The 21,354-nt window shown below is 31.4% G+C and overlaps 1 protein-coding gene across 1 annotated transcript; it reads left to right on the top strand.

Annotated features, from left to right (window-relative positions):
* The first annotated feature begins 16,600 nt into the window (after window positions 1-16,600).
* On the top strand, window positions 16,601-19,735 carry LOC129294479 (syntaxin-31). The gene is made up of 6 exons (XM_054932892.1): window positions 16,601-16,868; window positions 17,166-17,416; window positions 17,501-17,649; window positions 18,366-18,404; window positions 19,040-19,237; window positions 19,336-19,735. Exons 1-6 carry the CDS (start codon window positions 16,646-16,648, stop codon window positions 19,493-19,495), a joined length of 1,020 nt encoding a protein of 339 aa, XP_054788867.1. The 5' UTR covers window positions 16,601-16,645; the 3' UTR covers window positions 19,496-19,735.
* Window positions 19,736-21,354: the final 1,619 nt, after the last annotated feature.

Genomic DNA, 21,354 nt, shown 5'->3' on the forward strand with positions numbered 1-21,354 from the left:
AGAAGTGGAGGGAGAAAGGATGAGAGGGAGGGGGAGTGAGGAGCGGAGCATGGGAGGAGGAGGAGGAGGAAGGTACCTTGCAGGAGAGGAGAGAGAGGAGGAGAGGAGAGTGGAGTGGAGAGTGAGCGCGAATGAAAGGGAGAGAGGGGGTATTAAGTATAAAGAAACCAAGAAAGGAAGAGAAGAGAAAGGAAGCAGAGGGCAGAGTTCGCAGGGCAGGACGAGAGTTTCGGCGAGCGGAAGAATAGAGAGTGGATAACACGTGGGGCCTGATGGCAGGCGAACAAGATATTTTTGTGGGTCATACATCTCACTTTTAGTTTTTGCCTTTTTGGCTTCCCAGACTCGAACGTAACCGTCTCGCTTCCGACTCGCGTAAATCGCTTCCACAGTTCTCTCTGCCCCTTCTTCCTCCGTGTTTCGTTTTCCAATTATTGCTTGCAAGCCCCACATCAAACATCTTTTTTTTTTTTTTATAAAGCAAGCATGCCAAATAAATACCTCCCACAAAAATTTATGTTAAGTTAGAATCAATTTATAATTAAAATTTTTAAATTCAGCATTCTTTTTTTTATGTTTCAATATTAAAACTTCTAAAAAATTTAATTTAACATCAATCTTCTTATGAGAGCCTTACTCGTCATTTCCCTTATTATAAATGGCAACACTCACATTTTTTGCATTATACACTTCATTTAAGGTAAGTGAATTTTAAATATATAATATTAAGTATATAAGCATCTTTCTTTTATAAATAAGTATTGTAAATTTTTTATGGACATCCAGAAAACACACTCTCTTGACTTTAGACTTGTTCAATTTCAAATTATGAAATTTTAATTGTGAATTACAATACTTTATTTGTAAATTCATGATGACCAAGTATGAATGTGAAATTATAATGACATTTTCATGGATTTATGTTAATGAAAAAAATTTATATATTGAACTTTATTTAGTTAAGATTTTTTTTAAATGAAATCAAGACGTACAGGTCTTTATATATTAATGTTTATTTTATAATAAATTTTTATTATTAATATAATAATAACATCTATTTGTCTTAATTTGATTAAATAAAAATATATTAAATATATAAGACTAAGTATTTAAATGTTTTTCTATGTTAAATTTTTCACATTTAGAGTAAATTACAATTAGGCCTTAAGTAAGTTAATTATATTTGTGTAGATTCGTGAGATTTGTTTATAATAAAATATATAATCTATGCATGATTTTTCTAATTATTAATTTTTCTTCCAATGGACAACAGCGTTTTGCTCCCCCATGACATGAGATTATGAGTTATAGCCGGACTATTTCTCTGGAAGAAAAAAGTAAAATCACGGGATTAAATTAAGAAAAAAAAAAATCTATCATTAGCAGGCTGTGAACACCGTATTTTGTCCGGACTTTTTTTTTAATAATAAAATCAAAAAAAATATAAAATAAAATAATAATAAATAATAATATAAAAATGAAATTTAATCCCTTTTAAGATTATATTTTCAAGAAGTAATAATAATGATAATTTAACAAAATCAAAAAGAAAGGTTAAATCGTGAAAGAAGAAAATCTCTCCCAAATTATCCCAATCATTCAAGAATATGGGAGGGAGTCTACTTTTGAGAGTTAACTTTTATCTCCTCAATCCTATTTTCATTTAAATACATATCTTATATATGTGTGTGTGGGTATTAATCAGAACCATTAATCAAAAGATAAAAAAAAAAAAGAGAAAGAGCTGGACAAAACGCTGATAGAGTCAGCGTTTCATCAAGACAGCAGTCAGGCACACAGAGCGGAAACTGCACACACACACACGAGAGAACAAAAGGAAAAAGCACAGCAAAGAAATGCAACAGAAACAACAAAGAAAACACAGGCACAGAGACGCAAAAAAAAAAAACAAGCACACACTTTCGGCCATGCAGCAGGAAAAAGGACAGAAACAGCAGAACACACGAACACATGAGCCACGGACGCCGAAAGAACCAGAGGCAACAGACGAAACGCAAAAGAAGCCAAACAGAGCAGGAAGAATAGCAAGCAACCGGAACACGTACGCTTATGCTTTCGGCTGGCAGGAGAAAAAAGAAACAGAACCAGGGACAAACGCATGCATGAAGGAAACGGCATAGTAGAGAAAGCAGATGGGACGGCACAGAAAATAGAGACAGAAACGCAGAAGAAACAGAGCAGGAGAGTAATGATTCACGTTGTCCATTCTCTATATAAGGAGAAGACAGGAACAGCGAGAGAAGGGGGAAGCAATGTAAAAAAATATACAGAGGAGAGAGAGGACCGAAAGATGTGAAACAGAGGCTGAGACGGAGGAGAGAGGGCGAAAACAAAGACAGGAGAGGACGTGGCGGAGGAGCTTTTCTTTCCGGAAAAGCTGAGAAGGAAAATGAGGGAGGCCAGAAGCTGAACGAAAAGGATAGAGACGGAGAGAGGTGAAACAGAGGTTGAGGGAGAAAGGCTATTCCGGCTGGAACAAAGTAGAGGAAACGAAGAAGAGGAGTGTGTTTTTTGGCTGGAGAAAGGAAGGAGAAACGTACGTACGGAAGAAATAGAAAACAGAGCACGAAAGGAAAAGAAGAGAAGAGGCGGAGAGGAGAAAGAAGAAACAGAAATGAAGAGGAGAAAGAAGAGGCTGAGACAGATCTGGACGTCCCATACGCGCAGGTTCTTGCTTCTGAATCCAAAATATACGTGTTTAATTTCTGTTTACTGTTCCAAAATGGATTTCATGTTTAAATGTTTTGTCTCATATTTTCAGCTCTCAAGTGATTTCATTGCAATTGTCATATTTTTTTTAAGAAAAGAGAGTTTGAAAAAGAAATAATAGAGAAATTGTAAATGATAATTTTTGTTTCCTATCATAGCTAAGCTAAATTTGATTATTAGGCACAATTTCATTTCAAATACAGAATTAGTGTAATTTTTAAGCGAGGTCTTTAAATATGTATATTAACATGTATGAGCATTATTTTTTTATCTCCTTTAATTCTAAGGTCCTTTACTTGTCAATAATATTGTTACACTCATACCGTATGACACTTTCTATCCACATGTACAATTGTATAAAAGATTGAGAGGAGAGAATTCAATTTTCATCTAAAAAAAACAAATGAATAAGAGAAGGTTTCTTGTATTTTATTAACTTGCTGTGTGAGATTTTAAGAATTTTCGCAGGCATTTAAAGTGATCTTATACCATGTAAATCAATAAAATTCGCAGGTATAGAGATCCAATTTATATGTACGATCAATGGTTTCAATGACCAACCGTTAAAACCAACTGTCTTTTTTATAATCTAAATAATCCATTTAAGTTCCGTGTAAGATTACGAGAATCTTTGTAGGGACTTAAATTAATCATATTATCGTGTGGGATAATAAATCCTCGCAGATATAGTGATCATCCATTTTTATAATAATAAATAATTTTTGTAAATAATCATATAGTATACAATTTAAGAAACTTAATTAACCAAATTAATATATTTAAATTGTAACCATATTTACCAATTATATCTTTTAGTCATGTGAGATTTTTGAATCTCCGTAGGCTTCTAAGATCATCGTATTATCGTGTGAGTCAATAAGACTCTGCAGATATAACGATTTAGTTTTAAAATAATATAATATACATTATATATATAATTAATTAAATCAATTAATTAAATTTAATTCCTGTATCGTGTGAGATTTTGGAATCTCCGTAGATATTTAGGATAATCATATTACCGTATAAATCAATAAGGCTTTGCAGGTATGATGATTAAAATTCTTCAAAACATGTATATACATACTTAAAATATATTTTAATACTTAAAATGTACATAAGAATATAAATAAATAAATTAAATTGCCAAACTCTTCTATCATGTGAGATTTCAGAATCTTCGCAGATACTTAGAGCAATTGCATTACCGTATGAATCAATAAGGTTCTATAGGTACTGCAATTAAATTTCTAATCATAAAATATAAAGAAAAATAATTTTAAACCCTTTCCTTTCTTTATTCCAAAAATTCAAAAATGGAGAAAATAATTAAAATTAAATTACCTTTTGCAATTTAAAACACACATATCAAAATTTTAGAAATTGTTTTATTTGCAAAATGGTGAATTATTTCTAATTAATTTCTCTTCAAAAAATATTTTACCGACAAACTTTTAAGCCTGAACTACGTGGACTTTGATCCCCATCACAGGGTACGTAGGCCTCAGAGTCAGATTCTGAGTCAAGTTCGTCCTCCCTCATAAATAAATAAACATTTCTCACTCAATTATCATCATTTTTATATCAAACACATGAATATAAAAGGGATAATTAAAATAATTTTAAAACCATATTAATAGAGCACAATAAACTTCAGGTAACCGTTTTTACGAACGGGTGTTGTGGGGTGCCTAACACCTTCCCCACACTCAACCGACTCCCGAACCTATTCTCTGATTTCACAGATCACCCTTATCTTCCATTAATCGGTTTCCCGAGATTTACCTCAAAATCTTGGTGGCGACTTCTCGTTCGATCCGGTTCCTGCCGCGAAGGCCGGGACCTCCGCTCGCGCGCCGTCCGCGTTGCATTTTTTTCGGGTGCGACACAGGCATTTGTTCCTTTTGCATTCATCATGTGATCACGACGATCAGTCGCTAATACTAGTTCCTTCTGTTTCCTTTTGGGTTATATTTCTAAAAGCATGCAGTATGACATTGAGTCATAAACAAGGACAATAATAAAATAGAACAGTTGTACATTTGGCATTTGATTTAATCGGCCGTTTCTCTAATATGGTAATCCAAGATGTCAAAGGAAGGCTGGTTAATTAGAGATAATTGAGATACTCATACAAGTAGACGGCAATCAACAGATCTACTGTTCCCAGATTGAATGGACAACGAAAAATAATGACCTGATTCTCTTTGTTTAATTTCATTTTTTCAAGTAAGAGAAAACTGAGCAAAGTCGTATAGCCTAAAGCTGAGAAATGGGATAGCCGAGCTTATATAAATCTGGCCTTTACAAATTCAAGCCTACAAGTGTACTTGCTCTAAAATCAATCATTTTTTCAAAGTTCAACCCTTTCTCAAAGGGTTCAAGGATGTGTCAATGGGTTCTTTTTTTTTAAATTTTTTTAATTATAATATTCAAATTATTTAAAATACAAATTATAATATTTAAAAATTAAAATAAATAATAACATTTTAATTTTAAAGTATAAACATATGTTTCTAAAGTCTAAATTCAATTTAAAAATTAAAAAAGGTAAAACAAAAAATGGACTCAAAGGGTTGCTCAAACCCGAGCCTAGTTTTTCCTTTTTCAGAATTGAGTTTCAAAGCCTAGTTTTCCTCAAAAATACCATTTGTCAAGTCTAAACCATTATTAAAATTGGCTTAAATGGGTAGCCCACCAAGCTCAACTCTTATTATTGACTCTATTATTGCCAAAGGAGTCAACAGCCAATTTAATAGAGTGCCACATCAAAGTATTCTTACCCATGACCTGTTACTAGAAAAATGTGAATTAGCAAGAGAAGTTAGCAACGTACAATCTAGTCTTCTCTAAAATGCCAAATTAGCAAGGAAATTAACAAGTGTTAATTTCATAATTCGACTTAAAGTTAGTGAGGGTGTAATATCAATTCATTAAACCACATACTTAACCGCTTTAATCAAACCATACCATGGTAAATAAGTAAGGACCACTTAAATTTACCATGGTAGATAAAATTCTTTTATGAAAAAGGGATCCCAAGTTTTACAGTAGAAAACTGAAAAAATTTTAAGTCAACAATTCTAAACAAGAGTTATAAAATGTACAAAATATGGGATGTCAATTAAGCTTGAATAACATATGCATAAAAGGGGTAAAAATGTCATTTCCTACTTAAATCTGCCATGGCAGATAAAACTTCTTTTATAAAAAAGGAATCTCAAGTTTTACAATAGAAAACTTAAAAAATTTTAAGTCAATGATTCTAAACAAGAGTTATAAAATGTGTCAAAATATAACATGCCAATTGAGCTTGAAAACATATGCATAAAAGGGTAAACATATCATTTCCCACTTAAATCTACCATGGCAGATAAAACTTCTTTTATAAAAAAGGGATCTCAAGTTTTACAATAGAAAACATAAAAAATTTTAAGTCAACGATTCTAAACAAGAGTTATAAAATGTGCTAAAATATAAGATGCCAATTGAGCCTGAAAAGCTCTCTCCACCCTATGTTGTGATACATTGTACAAATTTTGATAGCATGGAGAGCTGTCATATGATAGATTCCGAGGGCTAACTTCTAGTGTGCTCTAAATTTTTGTTTAACATTCGATTGAGGTAATTTAGGAATCTATAAAAAAACCTGTTCAAAGAACTAGCTAATGATATTAGTTTCATTTACAAATTCTTTCACACAAAAAAGTTGGACATTCAAACACATATTAACCACATTTTACACTTTTTCCTTAACAAGGGGTATCCAAATTAAACCCTATACCAAATACCAGAAGTTCATACAATTACCTAAACCAAACTCCAAGGACTTAAGATGACTTGTGAAATACACTATGATACGCACACATACATTCTATATCTCACTTTCAATCCTCAATCCCATACTCTGTTAGATTGGGAGGCGTAATAAAAAACTAAAATTCAAATCTCCAATCGCGATTGCGGATCTATCGAATTTGTTTAAATCAAGGTAGATAGAATAGTTACTTTTAAAGTGTCGAATTTCTCACTCATTTTCTTCAAGTATTTTGGACCTTAAGAGCTAATAATATAGATTAGCTCCCTCTACTAGTATCCATATGAACAAATTTTTAATATGAACAGTGTGCTAGCGCTTTCAACGTCTAACCATCTATCAATCAAATGCTGCTTTATTTTTTTAGGATATTTTCATAGCTCTCAAAGTTTTACTGTCAAGAGATTCTCTTACTAAAAACTCATCCCTTATCTATATTGTATAGATTAGGGTTTTCACAAGCAATGAAATTAAATTTAAATTATTTCATAAATTAAATCTATAATATCATATATAATTTAAATTTATCTTATAAATTTAAATTATAGAACTGATATGATATCTTCTTATATCATGTTAGTCATTAAATTTAATTTATCATATAAACTAAATTTAAAACTAACACAATAATATAATATAAATATACATATTATATCATATATATTCACGAACACACACACACACACACTATATTTTGAATTTTATATTTCATATATATATATATATATACACACGTAAATATTTATCAAATAAATATTCAAATATGTGTATAAATATAAATATAAATATATATATAATTCATTTACTCTAAAAAAAGCATTACATTTATTAAATCTATACACATTTCTGATTCGATGAATTTAAACATTATAACTCGAGTTAATTTTTTTTTGTGCGACCCTGCAGGCCCATATGAAGTTGACAAGGGGCCAATAACGCTATTAGCCCATCAGTCACAAGTGGCATCTAACAAGACATTGTGACTACCCAATTTATATAAGGATCAATGATCTCATGTAACTTATCACATAACTGTATCATATTCTTTTTGTCACGCAATATTTCAATCAAGTATGAGACATGAAATTGTCATTCTCCTTCCCCCTGAAAATTACTCTACGTGGATTGACTATAGTAATGAAAAAATCTTTTTCTTTGTAGAATGGCCATATATTTTCTCGGTCTTTCTTAACAAGGGGCCCACTAATATTTCTCAATTAATATGAGAGATAAATTTCATCTTGACCACTCATATTTCTCTGCATGAATATCACCAAACTTAATCATAGCCTTTATGATCACTCAGTTAAAAGTAACTTTTAATTAGGTTAAAGTTTAGTAATCATTATGTAAAAATCTATGATGATCTCAGGTTAAATGGCTTAGTGACATGGTCACATATAAGATAAGCTTATGATTTATACCATATAGCTTTCTCATAGCAAGTTAGTCTAACACCTTGTACCATTTCAAATACCTATAACTTTAATTTATATCTCTATAATTAATCAAAATCATATTAGTCTTGTTTCATCTATGATCCCTCATATATGACCGAATAGGGATATTTAAGACAATCACTATAGTTTGTTTAACAATACAGTTATCATAATGAACATGCAATTAATATAATAATAAAAGAAAAATTCATTAAATAACAATATTTATAGTATAATGATTGGCCTTAAAGCATAATTTTCAACATATTTTTCAAGAAGCAAAGGGGAGGCAAACCATCATTCAATAACTAAAACAATTCTTTACCATCATCCTAATAACTCAATAATGTACCTGCACATGCATTTTGGCTTTGGTCTAATATTAATAATCCATATTATTTGGCTTAAAGCACAAAATACCATCAATTAATCATATATGCAATTGATCAGTCACATATTTTGCATATCAAAACACTTGATTTTGGCATCAAATTGTGCATATTAGAATTTCATTCTTGATTCTTAGTTATCTTTTCTATATTGATCATATAAACCCTAATCTTGCTATTTAGTATTGTATTGTCACTTCTAAACTTTAATTTGATATCTTGGGCATTATTTCTCTTCTCTTTCTTTTTAATTCTCTTTTTAAAATTTATTTAGTCTTTGTGCTTTTATTTTTAAATTTTTACAAGGGTAATTTTGGAATGAAGGATCAAAGTCAATTCACTTGGAAGAATTAAAGAAGATAATAAATAAATAGAAGATGAAGAAAGGAAGCAAAATGGCATCAATTCTAAAAATTATTTAAGGCTGATGTGACGCAATTTTTCATATTTAATTAGGGAGAATTAATTAAATAAAATCGAAGGAGCATGGGAAGCATTGAGGGACACATCGTCAAGTGAAGAAGAGACATAAGAAGTGTGACATAGTCAAATCAAAGGGGGGGCTTATGTGTAGCTGATCAAGAGTCAAAGAGAGTCACATTTCCCACACCTTAGTCACATTTCCTTTGCCATAATTTCCAGCTCACATTCAGCAATTTAGGCACCATTTTTCCTTGAATTTTTAGCCAAATTTTGCTTATTTTCTAACTCAATTCCAGTCAAATCAAATATGGATTTTGCCTTGTTATTATCACCACTCACATTTTCTATACATACTTAATCCTTCATTTTCATTTTTAACTTCTTTATTCACTTAACTTTGAGATTTTTTCCATATTTTTCTCTCTTCTTCAGCATTCATATTTATGTCCAGATCTACATCTCTTCATCTCTCCATTTTCATCCAGCCTTACATCATAAATCCAAATTCTATTTCTTCATCTTTCCTCTTGATTCATCATGTTATAACACCTATTATTCATCCTCCAGATCTTGTTGAGCACTTCAAGCATTTTCCAGATTCTGTTCTTTATCTTCATTCATCCATGAAAGCCAAGCTCAAGAACTCAACCAAGTGATAAGAGGAGCATGAGTGGTTGATTTTTCATTAAACTCAAAGGAAGATGAACTTGTGATATGAGATTTCTAAATTTGTTTTCTTTACTTGTATTTTCAATTCTACAGTTTCTTCTTCTCCTCTTGTGGATTTTGAATTTTGTATCCTAGTTAGGTTATGATTTTGATTCTATTTTCATGTTTATATTGAAGTTGTGAATGTTGAATTGAGATTTAATATTGTGTTTCAGTTTTTAAATTTATGAATTCATTTGAATGTTCCTGAATGTGTTCATATATTCTTGGTGTTCTTGTTTAGATTTTCACTATATCTCAAGCTAGATCCCTATAAGTTTATATGAATTTGGTTTGAGGAGTTTTTCTACTACATAATTTGGTATGAATTAAGTGGCTATAAACAAGACTGATTACAATATTAATTTTGATTCACTTAGCTTAAACTCTTTAATGATCATTAGATTTAATGATTCACAACACTTTAAAGGTCTTTAAGTGTTCTTTATTAAGCTAATTATAATTACCTGTGTGGCTTGAAATTTAAAATTTAAGGATTATCACTGGAGATTCTAACTTGAACTTATCATCTCATACATTCATCTCATCACATTAAAATAAAAAATTACAAACATCTAATTTTTGCATTTTTGACATAGCTGAATTACTCTCATTCTTTTAACTTATTGGCAATTAGACTAAAAATTTGTATGCATTACTTTCTTTACAGATGACCTAGAGTGCTTCCTACTACATTTTAGTTTTCATTGATAGCCTAAAGCGACTTAAGGCTTCATCACATGCAACGGTACAAGTATACAAAATGAATGCCCCAATTGGCATTATCAAAGTCAATAAACATAAAGCAAAACAAATTTGAGGCCATATAGTAGCAAAATTCATGTTCCTAAGCCTCTAGTGCTTTTCCTTTATTCTACTCAAAGTTATCACTTATAAAATATTAAATAAGGGATAGATATAATTACTCAATAATCAAGGAATTCTATACAACTCAAATAATAATAGGCATGAAAAGTGGGCAATTATGAAATACCTCTTCGAAATTAAACAAAAATTTAATCCAGTGCATGATCAACCACTCTACGAACCCTTCATCATTCTAATTAAGGCTACACAATAAACAGGAGCTAGACTTATGTGACTTAGTTAGTCTAAGCTCTCCAATCATGAGGGGTGACTGAACTAAGGCCCTGCATTTAATCTTTAACTATGGATTCTCCCATCTCGAATATAGAGGTGTTATAAAACCCTACGACAAAACTTTACTAGTTAGGGTTTAAGGGTAAGTCCTGTTACTACTTTTACTAAGTGGGATTTAAAGGTAAGGTAATGTACCAACTAAGTTTAAAGGCAAGGTAATACACTAAACATGAAGTCCTTACAATGTTGTTATGATCCATATAGACACAAATTACTACTCTATTAGGTGAACTTCCGCCATAAATAAGATCATGCTAATATCTCATGTTAATTCATGCATATCACATTTTAATATCATCATGCTCATGTTCATTAATATTTACTGAATTTGAAAGAATTTCAATCATCATTGAAACTAGTTATCCTTAACAATTTCATTATTCTAATATTATATAAACCAAGCCACACTTGCATAATTTTCAAAACTAAAAACATATATACATCAAGATATACATATAGAAAATATATTTTCAAGATTCATAAACACCTATAATTAAATTAACAAGCAATAACATATAATAGATTTTTTTAATTACCTCAAACCTTTAAGAACTCAAATGTTATCCCCAAATACAACTTGCTTCCTAATTATACCCAAGTTTCCTAGTGCTTTACAAAGTTGGTCTACATTTAACATCAATCACAATCACTAACAATCATAAAAAAATCAATACTTCCCACTTATAATTTCATACTTTAACAATCAAATTTCCTAACTACGACTTCAATCTTATAACAAATAAGTTTATTAACTTCCATTAACTTTATTCAGCTTTTATTAACTTAAATAATCACTAATACAATACCTAACACTCCAAAATCACCATTCATAGGTCTAGGGTTCATCTAAAATGGATAGCACAAGCTCACAACCTTATAAAAACTTCTAAACTAGGCATAAGATAATTAAATAACTCTCATTAATTCCATTTAAATTAATAGGTCCGAATCTATAGCTTAGGTTCAAAAATCCTCACCTCTCAACCTCACATCTCACTTTCAAAAGATGTAAAAAGAAGAGGAAGGTGTAACATTCTAAAATTTAACGCAAGATTAATTAAGTTAATCAAGGGTAAGTGAGTAATTTTGGAGAAATATTTAGAGATAAATAATTTTAGTAAGGAGATTATTATTGAATTTAATTTAGCATAAATCCAAATTCTAAATTATGATTTTTTAATAAAATATAAATAGTAATGATAATATTATAAAAAAAAAAGAAAGAAAGAAGAAGGAAAAGGAACATAAAATAAATTGAAAATTAAAGAGGGGGAAGAGAAGTAATTTTTGCTTTGGGTGTTGAGATGTAAATAATGCAAAAAAAACATGAAATGAAGAGATGTGGCAGACAATTCGACGTGCATAATGGATTAATAAAAGACAAAAGAAAAGGTGAGGAGTAAGGACGTGTGGGTCCCACAGTTTTCTTTTGAAAAGCAACACATCTATTCTTTTCTTCATTTCCTTCATTCTTTCTTCATTCCTTCTTGCACAACAGAGAGAGCAAAATCAGAGAGTGAGTGAGAGAGCGAGCGACGCTGCGGTTAGAAGAGCTGGTTTAGAAGGTGACGCTCTATAATAGGATACTTCAGATGAGATTTTAAGTATTCTATGACTAAGTAAGTGTTTTAAATATTTTCTTAGTCATTTTTTCCCTGAGACTGCAGATTGTGAGATTTTGAAAAATCTAGGGTTTGAAAGAGGGATGAATTTTTGATGAGTAAGTCAGGTTATTGAGGTTGTTGGTAGTGTAATAAATATTTTAGAGTATTATTTTGTTGATAGGATTGGAATTTGAGGCTTTGAGTTTATCCCTAAATCTCTATGGGTAGATTTTTAGTTAAATCTAAAAATATAAATTGATTTGTGGATGTTTAAATGATTGTTTGGGATGAGAAATAAATTATTATGGCTATAGAATAATGATTCTAGGCTTGAAATCAAGTTTGCAATTTTTAGGTATTTTTATGTGCGAATTTTTTGGAATAAAAAGGAAAATTCTGATATTAAAAAATTATTTGAATGAAATTATTGTAAAGGAGACTATTGAACCAAGTATATAGGTTCAAATATATGAAATTAAATTTTAGAATTCAAGAGACTAAGACAAAGTTCTTAAAAAAAATAAATATAAAATAAAATAAAATAAATACTTAGGTATTAGAGTATGAGTGAAAATTATGTTAATAATATTATTGACACATTGGGATATGATCAATTATAGATTAATTTTCTTTTGACACCATTCAAACTTTAGAAAGCTTTGGAAGTGTTGTAACTGGAGGGGTAACCTTTGACCTCTCAAAGGTTGAGGTAACCGGGGGAAATCTATTTTATACATTTGTAGGTTAATTAATTAATTATGTTAGTGAAACAAAAGAATATATATATATATATATATATATCTAAATTTGAAATAGTTGTTTGTAATGCATGTGACTTTGTTGAGATTCTATGACTTATGAGTAATGAGATTGATGGTTGATGATTATGTGTACACTCTTGGTTATAAGTTGTGGATTATGCACAGTGATGAAAGTTGATGAGCATGTGGGATAATTTTGAAATATATATATGAGTTTTTGAAATGCATTTTTTCATAAGCATGATCATATGGCGGGAGTTCGCCTTAGTGAAGCAGTTAGCGGTTATGCAAAATCCATATGGTACTTGGCTATTAACCAATAATCCTAGGAGTTATAGCCACTACTTACCTTGTAAGGTACTGTAGCATTGTTCCTATTAAGGGACTTGACCCTACTGGCCTACCTAGAGTTTTGCGTAGAGCTAGTTTTGGGTATGACACCCTATAGTGTGTGATTTGGGAGAAACTGTATTTATAAGTGAGTAAGGTAACTCTGGCCCGGTAGCCCCTCATGATATGATTAAGGTTTTGGGTAGTTTCACCACATGGACGATCCCTTCCGGTTGTTGGCCCACAAATTTCATGTCAGAGGAAATAAAGGGGGATGTAAGGAAGAGATTGATTATGCATTTTATTATTATCATGCCATTTGAGTGATTGATGGCTATGTTGAGAATATGATTATAATTGTAGAAATGAGACCATGTAGTAATTATGCAAATAGAAAGACATTTTGGGCCCTTGAGAATGTGTTTTGATACTTGTATTATATTAATGGGCTAAAATATTTGTGCAAGTAAAAATAGTTATTATCATGCTTTCGTATAAGTTTAATTAAATGATATGAGTTCTTAAAATATTTTAAAGACTTGGGATCCCTTTATATTAAATAGTTTGAAAAAAATACATATTAAGAATTCATTTGGGTTAATCTCGTATTGAATAATTCATTTAGGTTAGTCCTTGATTAACCATAGTTAGTATGATGATTAAGTCCTAATTTAGGACACCCTTTACAAAAGGAGTAGGGAAATCATGCATAGATGAAAATAAGCTACAATCACCTTTAAAATTTTAATGAGTTCATGCCTTAGTAGACCTAATGCGAATCCTATCACCCTTTCTCAATTTCTCCCTTCCTCTTTCTATTTTGCAGCTTGCAGACACAAGTTGATGTATCTTACTTTTGACTATCCGTCACAGTGCATTATGCCTCTACCACAGTAGATACACAGAGAGTGCCATATTTATCATGCACCTCAAATTCAAGCCAGGCGGCCCACCCATTTTTCAAACCTATTTTAAAGACTATACCTAATTCCAAAAGGTCTATTAGTCGTTACTAGCCATCATCAACCCAGTTAACACTCATGTTTACCCAAATTACCCCTAATTAATTAATTAAATTTGACAGTTAAAATTTAGGATGTTATACAAGGACTATCAATCTCTTCCTATAATAAAATAATTAGAAAGAATTTTGCAATAAATTAAAAATAATTTTGCATTTCTTTTTAAAATAAGATAATTAGCAAGAAAATTAGTAATGCATTTTTATAGCTTTCTAAAAATAAATAATTAGTGAGAAAAATAATAAGGTATTTTTATGCCTATCTATAAAAAGATAATTAATGAAATATTAAAAGTGTTAGCTAGGGATTCTATCTCTAGCTAATTATTATAAAAAATTAGCTTTTGACAATAATTAATTACATATTTAATTATTTTCATTTAACATAAAAGTCAAATTTAAAAATTAACTAAAATATTCATAATAAAATTATTTAATATTTAATAGTTACTTTATCACATGTGTACGGTTTATGATGTATTATTTGATAGATGTGTGCAATTAAATAGCATATATTTAATTTATCATATAATAATTATAAGTGCATTCTAATTCAATTGACAATAAAGGAAGGTGTGACACTATTTTGCTGGACTTGATGTTGGCTAACACCACCAATATTTAAGCTGTTCGCTTTCTTTAAAAGCTTCTACAGCTTCCCTGCTATGGTTGATGCGCTTAGCAACATAGGTCCTTTAGCTTGAAACCCAAAGGACTTTGTTTGGTATGTAGGCTTGAATTTAGAAGGACTGTGATTAAGAGTAGAAATGAGGTTTTAAAATTATGTTTGGTATGTAGCAATGATTGCAAGAAATAGTTACCTTTTATTTTGTTTTATAATTAAATATAAATGATGAAAAGACTATAATATCCCTTATAATTAATAAAAAAATTGAAACTCAACAACCCATCTTCCTCTGCTCATGAGTGAACATCAACACTCCTTCCCCCTCTGCTATTGATCACCCTGTTCCTTCATCATCTCTCAATCTTATATGCATCTCATTGACATCAATCTCATTTGAGCTTCGCTCATAGGGTGTTTGAATGTTGTTTCCACCCTTCTTGCTATAGGACTTAGTTTTGTAAGGACGGAACAAATAATTGTCGTCGAGTGTGCTTATTCGATCACTCTTTGAAATGGTTGCTGTTGATGGTTAGTGGTACTTTGCCATCGATGGGATAATGGTTCTCCTTCTCCATTCGATGGTCATGGTACATCAAATCCACATCTCCTTCATCCATTCTCCCTTGCTTCCTTGTTTGGTTTATGGTTCTTTATTGTCAAAGGGTTATCACCTCAAACAATTGCTACCGTCGATAGAGTGAGACTCATTGTTAATGAGAAGGAAGGACTCTGGAGGATCTAGGAGAAGGACAAAGGTTATAGGCAAGGGCATTTATGTCCTAATAAAACCAATTCTAGAATTGTTTTTTCTATGCTAAGGGATACTTGGGATTGAGTAATCATGTATGGTTGATACTGGGCTAACCAATCACTCATATCAAATATGAAAAAGTTAGACAATCCCATTTTCAATGCCAATCCTCACCTCCTTATGTCTCATACCAAAAGGGTCAAAGAGTTGAATTGAGAACATGAAAAACTACATTTCATTAATTAATTGTTAATGGGCTAGCCAAGGCTCATATATGAGCCCATTAGGCCTTTTTGTCAATACTGTACTGATGTGTCAAATCGTCAAAGTTCACTCCTCTTACTTAAAAATAAAATAAACTTTTACATCATTTTTTAGATAAAACTAATCTTTTAATATTTTAATTTTTAATTTATTTATAACTCAATTTTTTATAACTTGCTATGACTTGATCTTTCAACTTTTGACTTGTCCATAACTCAATTTTTCAACTTTTGATCCACGCAAAACTCAGTTACTCAACTTTTGACTTGCTTAAAACTCGATTCTTTAATTTTTAATTTGTCTATAATTTAATTTATGAACTTTTGTTATTTTTATTTTTTCATATTAATTTAGGTGGCATATCAAAAAATAAGGAGAGAGTGTTTTAAAATGACAAATGAGCATTTCTTTTATCATTTTTATTTGATAACGATAATTTTTAAAGAGTTAAAAAAATCAATTTTTGGTTTTTATTTTAACTGGACGAAAGGAGAAAACGAAAAAGGACAAAATAAAGCGCTGACGTATTCGATCCAGTGGGACCCGGTTGGTTGAGACCCAAAACGAGGAGCGCTGGTTGGCTCACCTGCTTCTCGGAGGCATTGCACGCACTTCTCCAATGGCCTCTGGCTGCCGAGATCGCACGTTGGAGTTCCGATCTCTCTCTCAAACTCTGAAGAAGATCGAGAGACTCTCATCACCTGATCAAGCTGAAGATGTTCCTTCTACATCGAAACAATACACTCCTGTGTCCTATTCTAGATCTGAATTCAACAGGAAGGCCTCTCGAATTGGGTTGGGTATTCATGAAGCCTCCCAGAAGATTTCGAGGCTTGCTCAATGTAAGCCTACCTCTTTCATTACTTTCGTATTAATCTTTTTGCCTTTATGGAGGAGAGCTTTCGCCCGTCTTCCCGAAAATTTGTCGACTTTACCTTTGGCGGCATACCGCATCCCACTAGCTGGATACGTAAATGAAAAGGGAAAAGAACTATGAATTGGAAGTGATTTGATTGTGTTGCGTTGCATATCTTAGAGGGCTATTTTAGAGTTCTTTGTTTAATAATTTAATGGTTGCATATAGGGTATTCAGAAGTTACTGACTCGAGTTTTCTTTTAATGTGCTCGTGAGCTTACAGTGGCAAAGAAGTCATCGATGTTTAATGATCCCACTGTGGAAATACAAGAATTGACGGCCTTGATTAAGAATGACATCACGGCATTGAATTCAGCTCTTTCAGATTTACAAACTATTCAAAACATGGAAATAGCTGATGGAAATTATTCGGAGGATAGAATTGTTCATTCAACAGCTGTCTGTGATGACTTAAAGGGCAAACTTATGGGGGCAACTAAGCAGCTTCACGATGTGTTAACTAGCAGGACAGAGGTTAGCGAGGACTAATTTTTCATATTTATGGCATCCCTTTTTTCCACCAGAATTTTGTTAACACTGTGCGTATACTTCCTACAGAATATCAAGGCTCATGAGAATAGGAAGCAAATATTTTCCAAGAAAGCGTCTAGAGGCAATCCTTTCCAGCATCGATCAGAGCCAGTGACTGAGCCACCCCCTTGGTCAAATTCATTAAATGCATCTGAAAGTTCGCAGCAAATATCAGCGTGAGCAATGTTTCTGTAGTCATAGGTTAACAAGTGTTATACCTTGACATGAATATATTTTCTCCTTCTCAGCTTTCATCATGTAAATTTAGGTTGTCTGGCACAAACAAATATCTACCCGCTCCACTAGTTACTGTCTTCTATTCTTCTATAAAGGCATGGTAATAATCCCATGTAGTCATGGTTTCTCAAACTCATGTTTTTTTAATATTGAGGGAGGAAAAACAAAACTCTTGTACATGAGTATGTATGCAAATCTTGGCTGCGGGGAACTTCTTTATCATGGATCGGTCGATCTTACCATATGTATATGAGCATGTAGCCATGTTACCAAGACAATTTTTTCTTGTTAGGTCTTTTGGCAATATTCCTATTTCAGCCAAATTATCCAGACTATTATCGTAATGCGATTGCTTTTTTTTAAATGCCTGATTGTCAGAACTGAACAGGTTTTGAATGCCCAAAATGTAATACTGAAGCTCGACTTACCTTTTTTAAATTAGATAATTAGTAATCACTGTGGTAATCATCTAACAAAAACAGGACATTTATATTTGATGCCATTTTCTTGTTGATCTCATATTGTCTTGCTGTTAAATTTGTACAAATCTGAAACCGGCTAAGTTAGAATTTTTTTTTCTTTATGTTCAAATTGATTGGGCTCTGGGAGTTTAATTTTGCTGAATGATTTGTATTTATCTATCTCTTTCAAACAGATCCCTTTCAAATGAAATCACACCGAGCAATCAATTAAGGTATGCTCTGATTACTTTGAGCGAAGACTAAGTTGCCCCTTTTACTGTTCTATATAACATGGACTTTCTTTACTGTATTGTTTTGGCATACTTCTGTGGTCGTCATGTTTGGTTTGCTTTCAGCATTTCCCACATAGGCTGTTAAAATTCTAAGATTGTAAACCGTATGCTTTTATTTCTTATATGCATCATTTATTCACTTGAACCCAGAGCAGTGTGTATTTATTTTAGGGTAAAAAATATTGATGTTCCGAACTTGCTTTTGTCATCACCTTCTTTTTTAAAAGCTAAATGTGAACTGGATAGCTGTTAAATTGATTTGCTGGAAAAAGACTTGCAGGAATTAATGTTTGCTGGCATACCTAGTAGACTTCGCCATCCGAATGGTTTTATGATTTTTGTGCAATAAGCTTGAGTCTTGGGTTTCTCCAAAACTCTCTTGTAATATCACAGTATTGATTTTTTCCCCCTATCTAGCTTGAGGTTCCTAATCTTTATAACTTTGGTAATGCAAAGTCATTGAATGAAATGATTTAATGGACAATTCAAAATTAACGTGAAATAGAAAGCATAGCCCTTCTCTTACTTATAGACATAGCCTTAGTTGGCAACTTGTGCTAATTTTGCTGATACAGACGGAGGCTAGCTGCTGACAACGCTCCATCCCAGCAAATGGAAATGTCTATGATGCAGCAAGTGGTCCCAAGACAAGAAAGTTATAGTCAGAGTCGTGCAACTGCTCTGCACAGTGTGGAATCTACCATCACAGAACTGAGTGGGATTTTCACTCATTTGGCCACAATGGTTGCTCATCAAGGGGAACTAGCTATCAGGTTTGACTTCATAATTTTGATACTTGTACTGATGCATTCCTCCAAGCTGTTCGCATGCTCAACAATCTCTATCAAATCTGTCAAACTTGAATCGGCAGGATTGATGACAACATGGATGAGTCATTGGCAAATGTTGAAGGAGCTCACAGTTCTTTATTGAAGCATCTCAGCCAAATATCATCGAATAGGTGGCTTCTGATCAAGATATTTGCCGTTCTGATACTATTTCTGCTGATCTTCATATTCTTCGTGGCCTGAATTAACTCACGCTTGCCCAATCACACAAGCATGTTGGTGGCTCATTTGGATTTATTTGTTTTCCTCCATCCATCGAGGCAAAAATGTTAAGGCGTGTGCATGCAACAGGTGTTCTTTATTTTTTACAAGTCAACAGACAGGGCTTCACTGGTCTGTAAAGTTTTACATTCTCAGATTATGTTGTTTGGCGTGATGATACATATGCCGAAACTCTCAGTCGAATGCATATTATGCAAGCTACGTAAACATTGTATGGGTGCTAGGTGTGCTAAATTGATATTATTGTGAATAGAACTGATAATATGGATCAACTTGCAATCCATAGAGTAGTCCGTAGTGGGTTGTGAGCTTGATAGGGTAAGTTGATATAATCCACATCTTATATAGGTTGTATTTCTGCCAACCTATTCATTAGATTATTTTTAAAAGTTACTTAAAATAGTTTTTTAAAATAATTAGAAATGTGTTTTTTTTTAATTTTGATTATTTTCAAAAATTTAAACAAGTATCATAAAAACTCAGGAGAGATATTTTGTACAAAAAAAGTAAGTGATTTTTTTTATAAAATAAACTAAAATAAGCGGGCCCTACATATACTTCTCAAATTATAACAAGACAAGATTCATGTACTTAGTATTATATGTTTAATATATTTATATTCAAACAAATCATGATAAGTGAATTTTAACATGTTAATAAAATGAATAAGAATAATTTATTATAAAATAAATAATCTATAAAAGATCTGCATGATTTGATTTAATTGAAAAAAAGTACATTAAGTATATAATGTTTATTATATAAGTTTAGAAAAAATTATGTATGGGTCTCTTGGAAAAGACTTATTTACAAATAAGTCTCGCAAAATTTAAAAATTAAAGTTAAGTCTCTTGAGATTCGAGTGTAATTTGAAATTGGAGTACAAAAATATAACTCCCTTATAAAAAAAAACATTACATTAACCAATTAATTTACAACTACTTTATTATTAATTTGGAACTATCACTTTATTTTTTACAACTATAACCTCACATATTCAACAGTTAAACTTATCATACATTACAAATTTAGTACTAATTGTATACAACTATTTTATCAGTAATATTCAACTATCATTTCGATATTTTATAATTGTAACTTTATATATTTAATATATTTAAATTGATTGTGCGTTACTAATAATTTAATATTAATTATTTACAACTATTTTATCACCAATTTATAATTAGCATTTTAATTGTTTACAACTGTAATTTCACATAATCGATAATTAAATTGATCATATATTACAAGTAAGGACAATATTATTTGTACTCTAATTTCAAATTGCATCAAGGTTCTAAGAGACATGGCTATGATTTTAAAATTTTATAAAACTTATTTATAAATAAATCTGCTCTACGGGACTTGTACATAATTTTTTCTATAAGTCTTTTCCTCTATAACATATGACATTTTTAAAAAAGCATTGCCTCCATTAAAATATAGAGCATTGTATGGGTTTTATATTTTTGCTTAGCGATACCTTACTTTATTATGTTATACTCAGGTAATTGATGGATATGTTTTAAACAAGGCAAATGTTATTATACTTATTCGGTGCAAGAATACGATGAGATAAAGACATAATTTTTCTTTTTTCAGAAAATCAATATTTTAACAGCCTTTTCTCAAAAATATAAATTAATTAACAGTCACTTATATTGAAGTCCATAGTGAACACAATAAAAAGACAACAGATGACAATTTAGACACTGTAATCCTCGTATAACCACTCTCTGGGTGCATAAGTTTTACATGTGCTTTGACATGAGCTGAATGTTACTCTGCACCTTTTTTGTGATCTTATATTTTTTTAA

The sequence above is a fragment of the Prosopis cineraria genome, unplaced genomic scaffold (genome assembly GCF_029017545.1).
Source record: "Prosopis cineraria cultivar Desert tree isolate PC_DT_omini unplaced genomic scaffold, ASM2901754v1 PC15, whole genome shotgun sequence".
Lineage (NCBI taxonomy): Eukaryota > Viridiplantae > Streptophyta > Magnoliopsida > Fabales > Fabaceae > Prosopis > Prosopis cineraria.

Coding starts and splice junctions, on each gene's coding strand:
- LOC129294479 (XM_054932892.1), top strand. CDS start 16,646: ATGGCCTCTGGCTGCCGAGATCGCACGTTGGAGTTCCGATCTCTCTCT. Junction 17,417..17,500: donor TGTTAACTAGCAGGACAGAG/GTTAGCGAGGAC, acceptor TACTTCCTACAG/AATATCAAGGCTCATGAGAA. Junction 18,405..19,039: donor ACACCGAGCAATCAATTAAG/GTATGCTCTGAT, acceptor TTGCTGATACAG/ACGGAGGCTAGCTGCTGACA.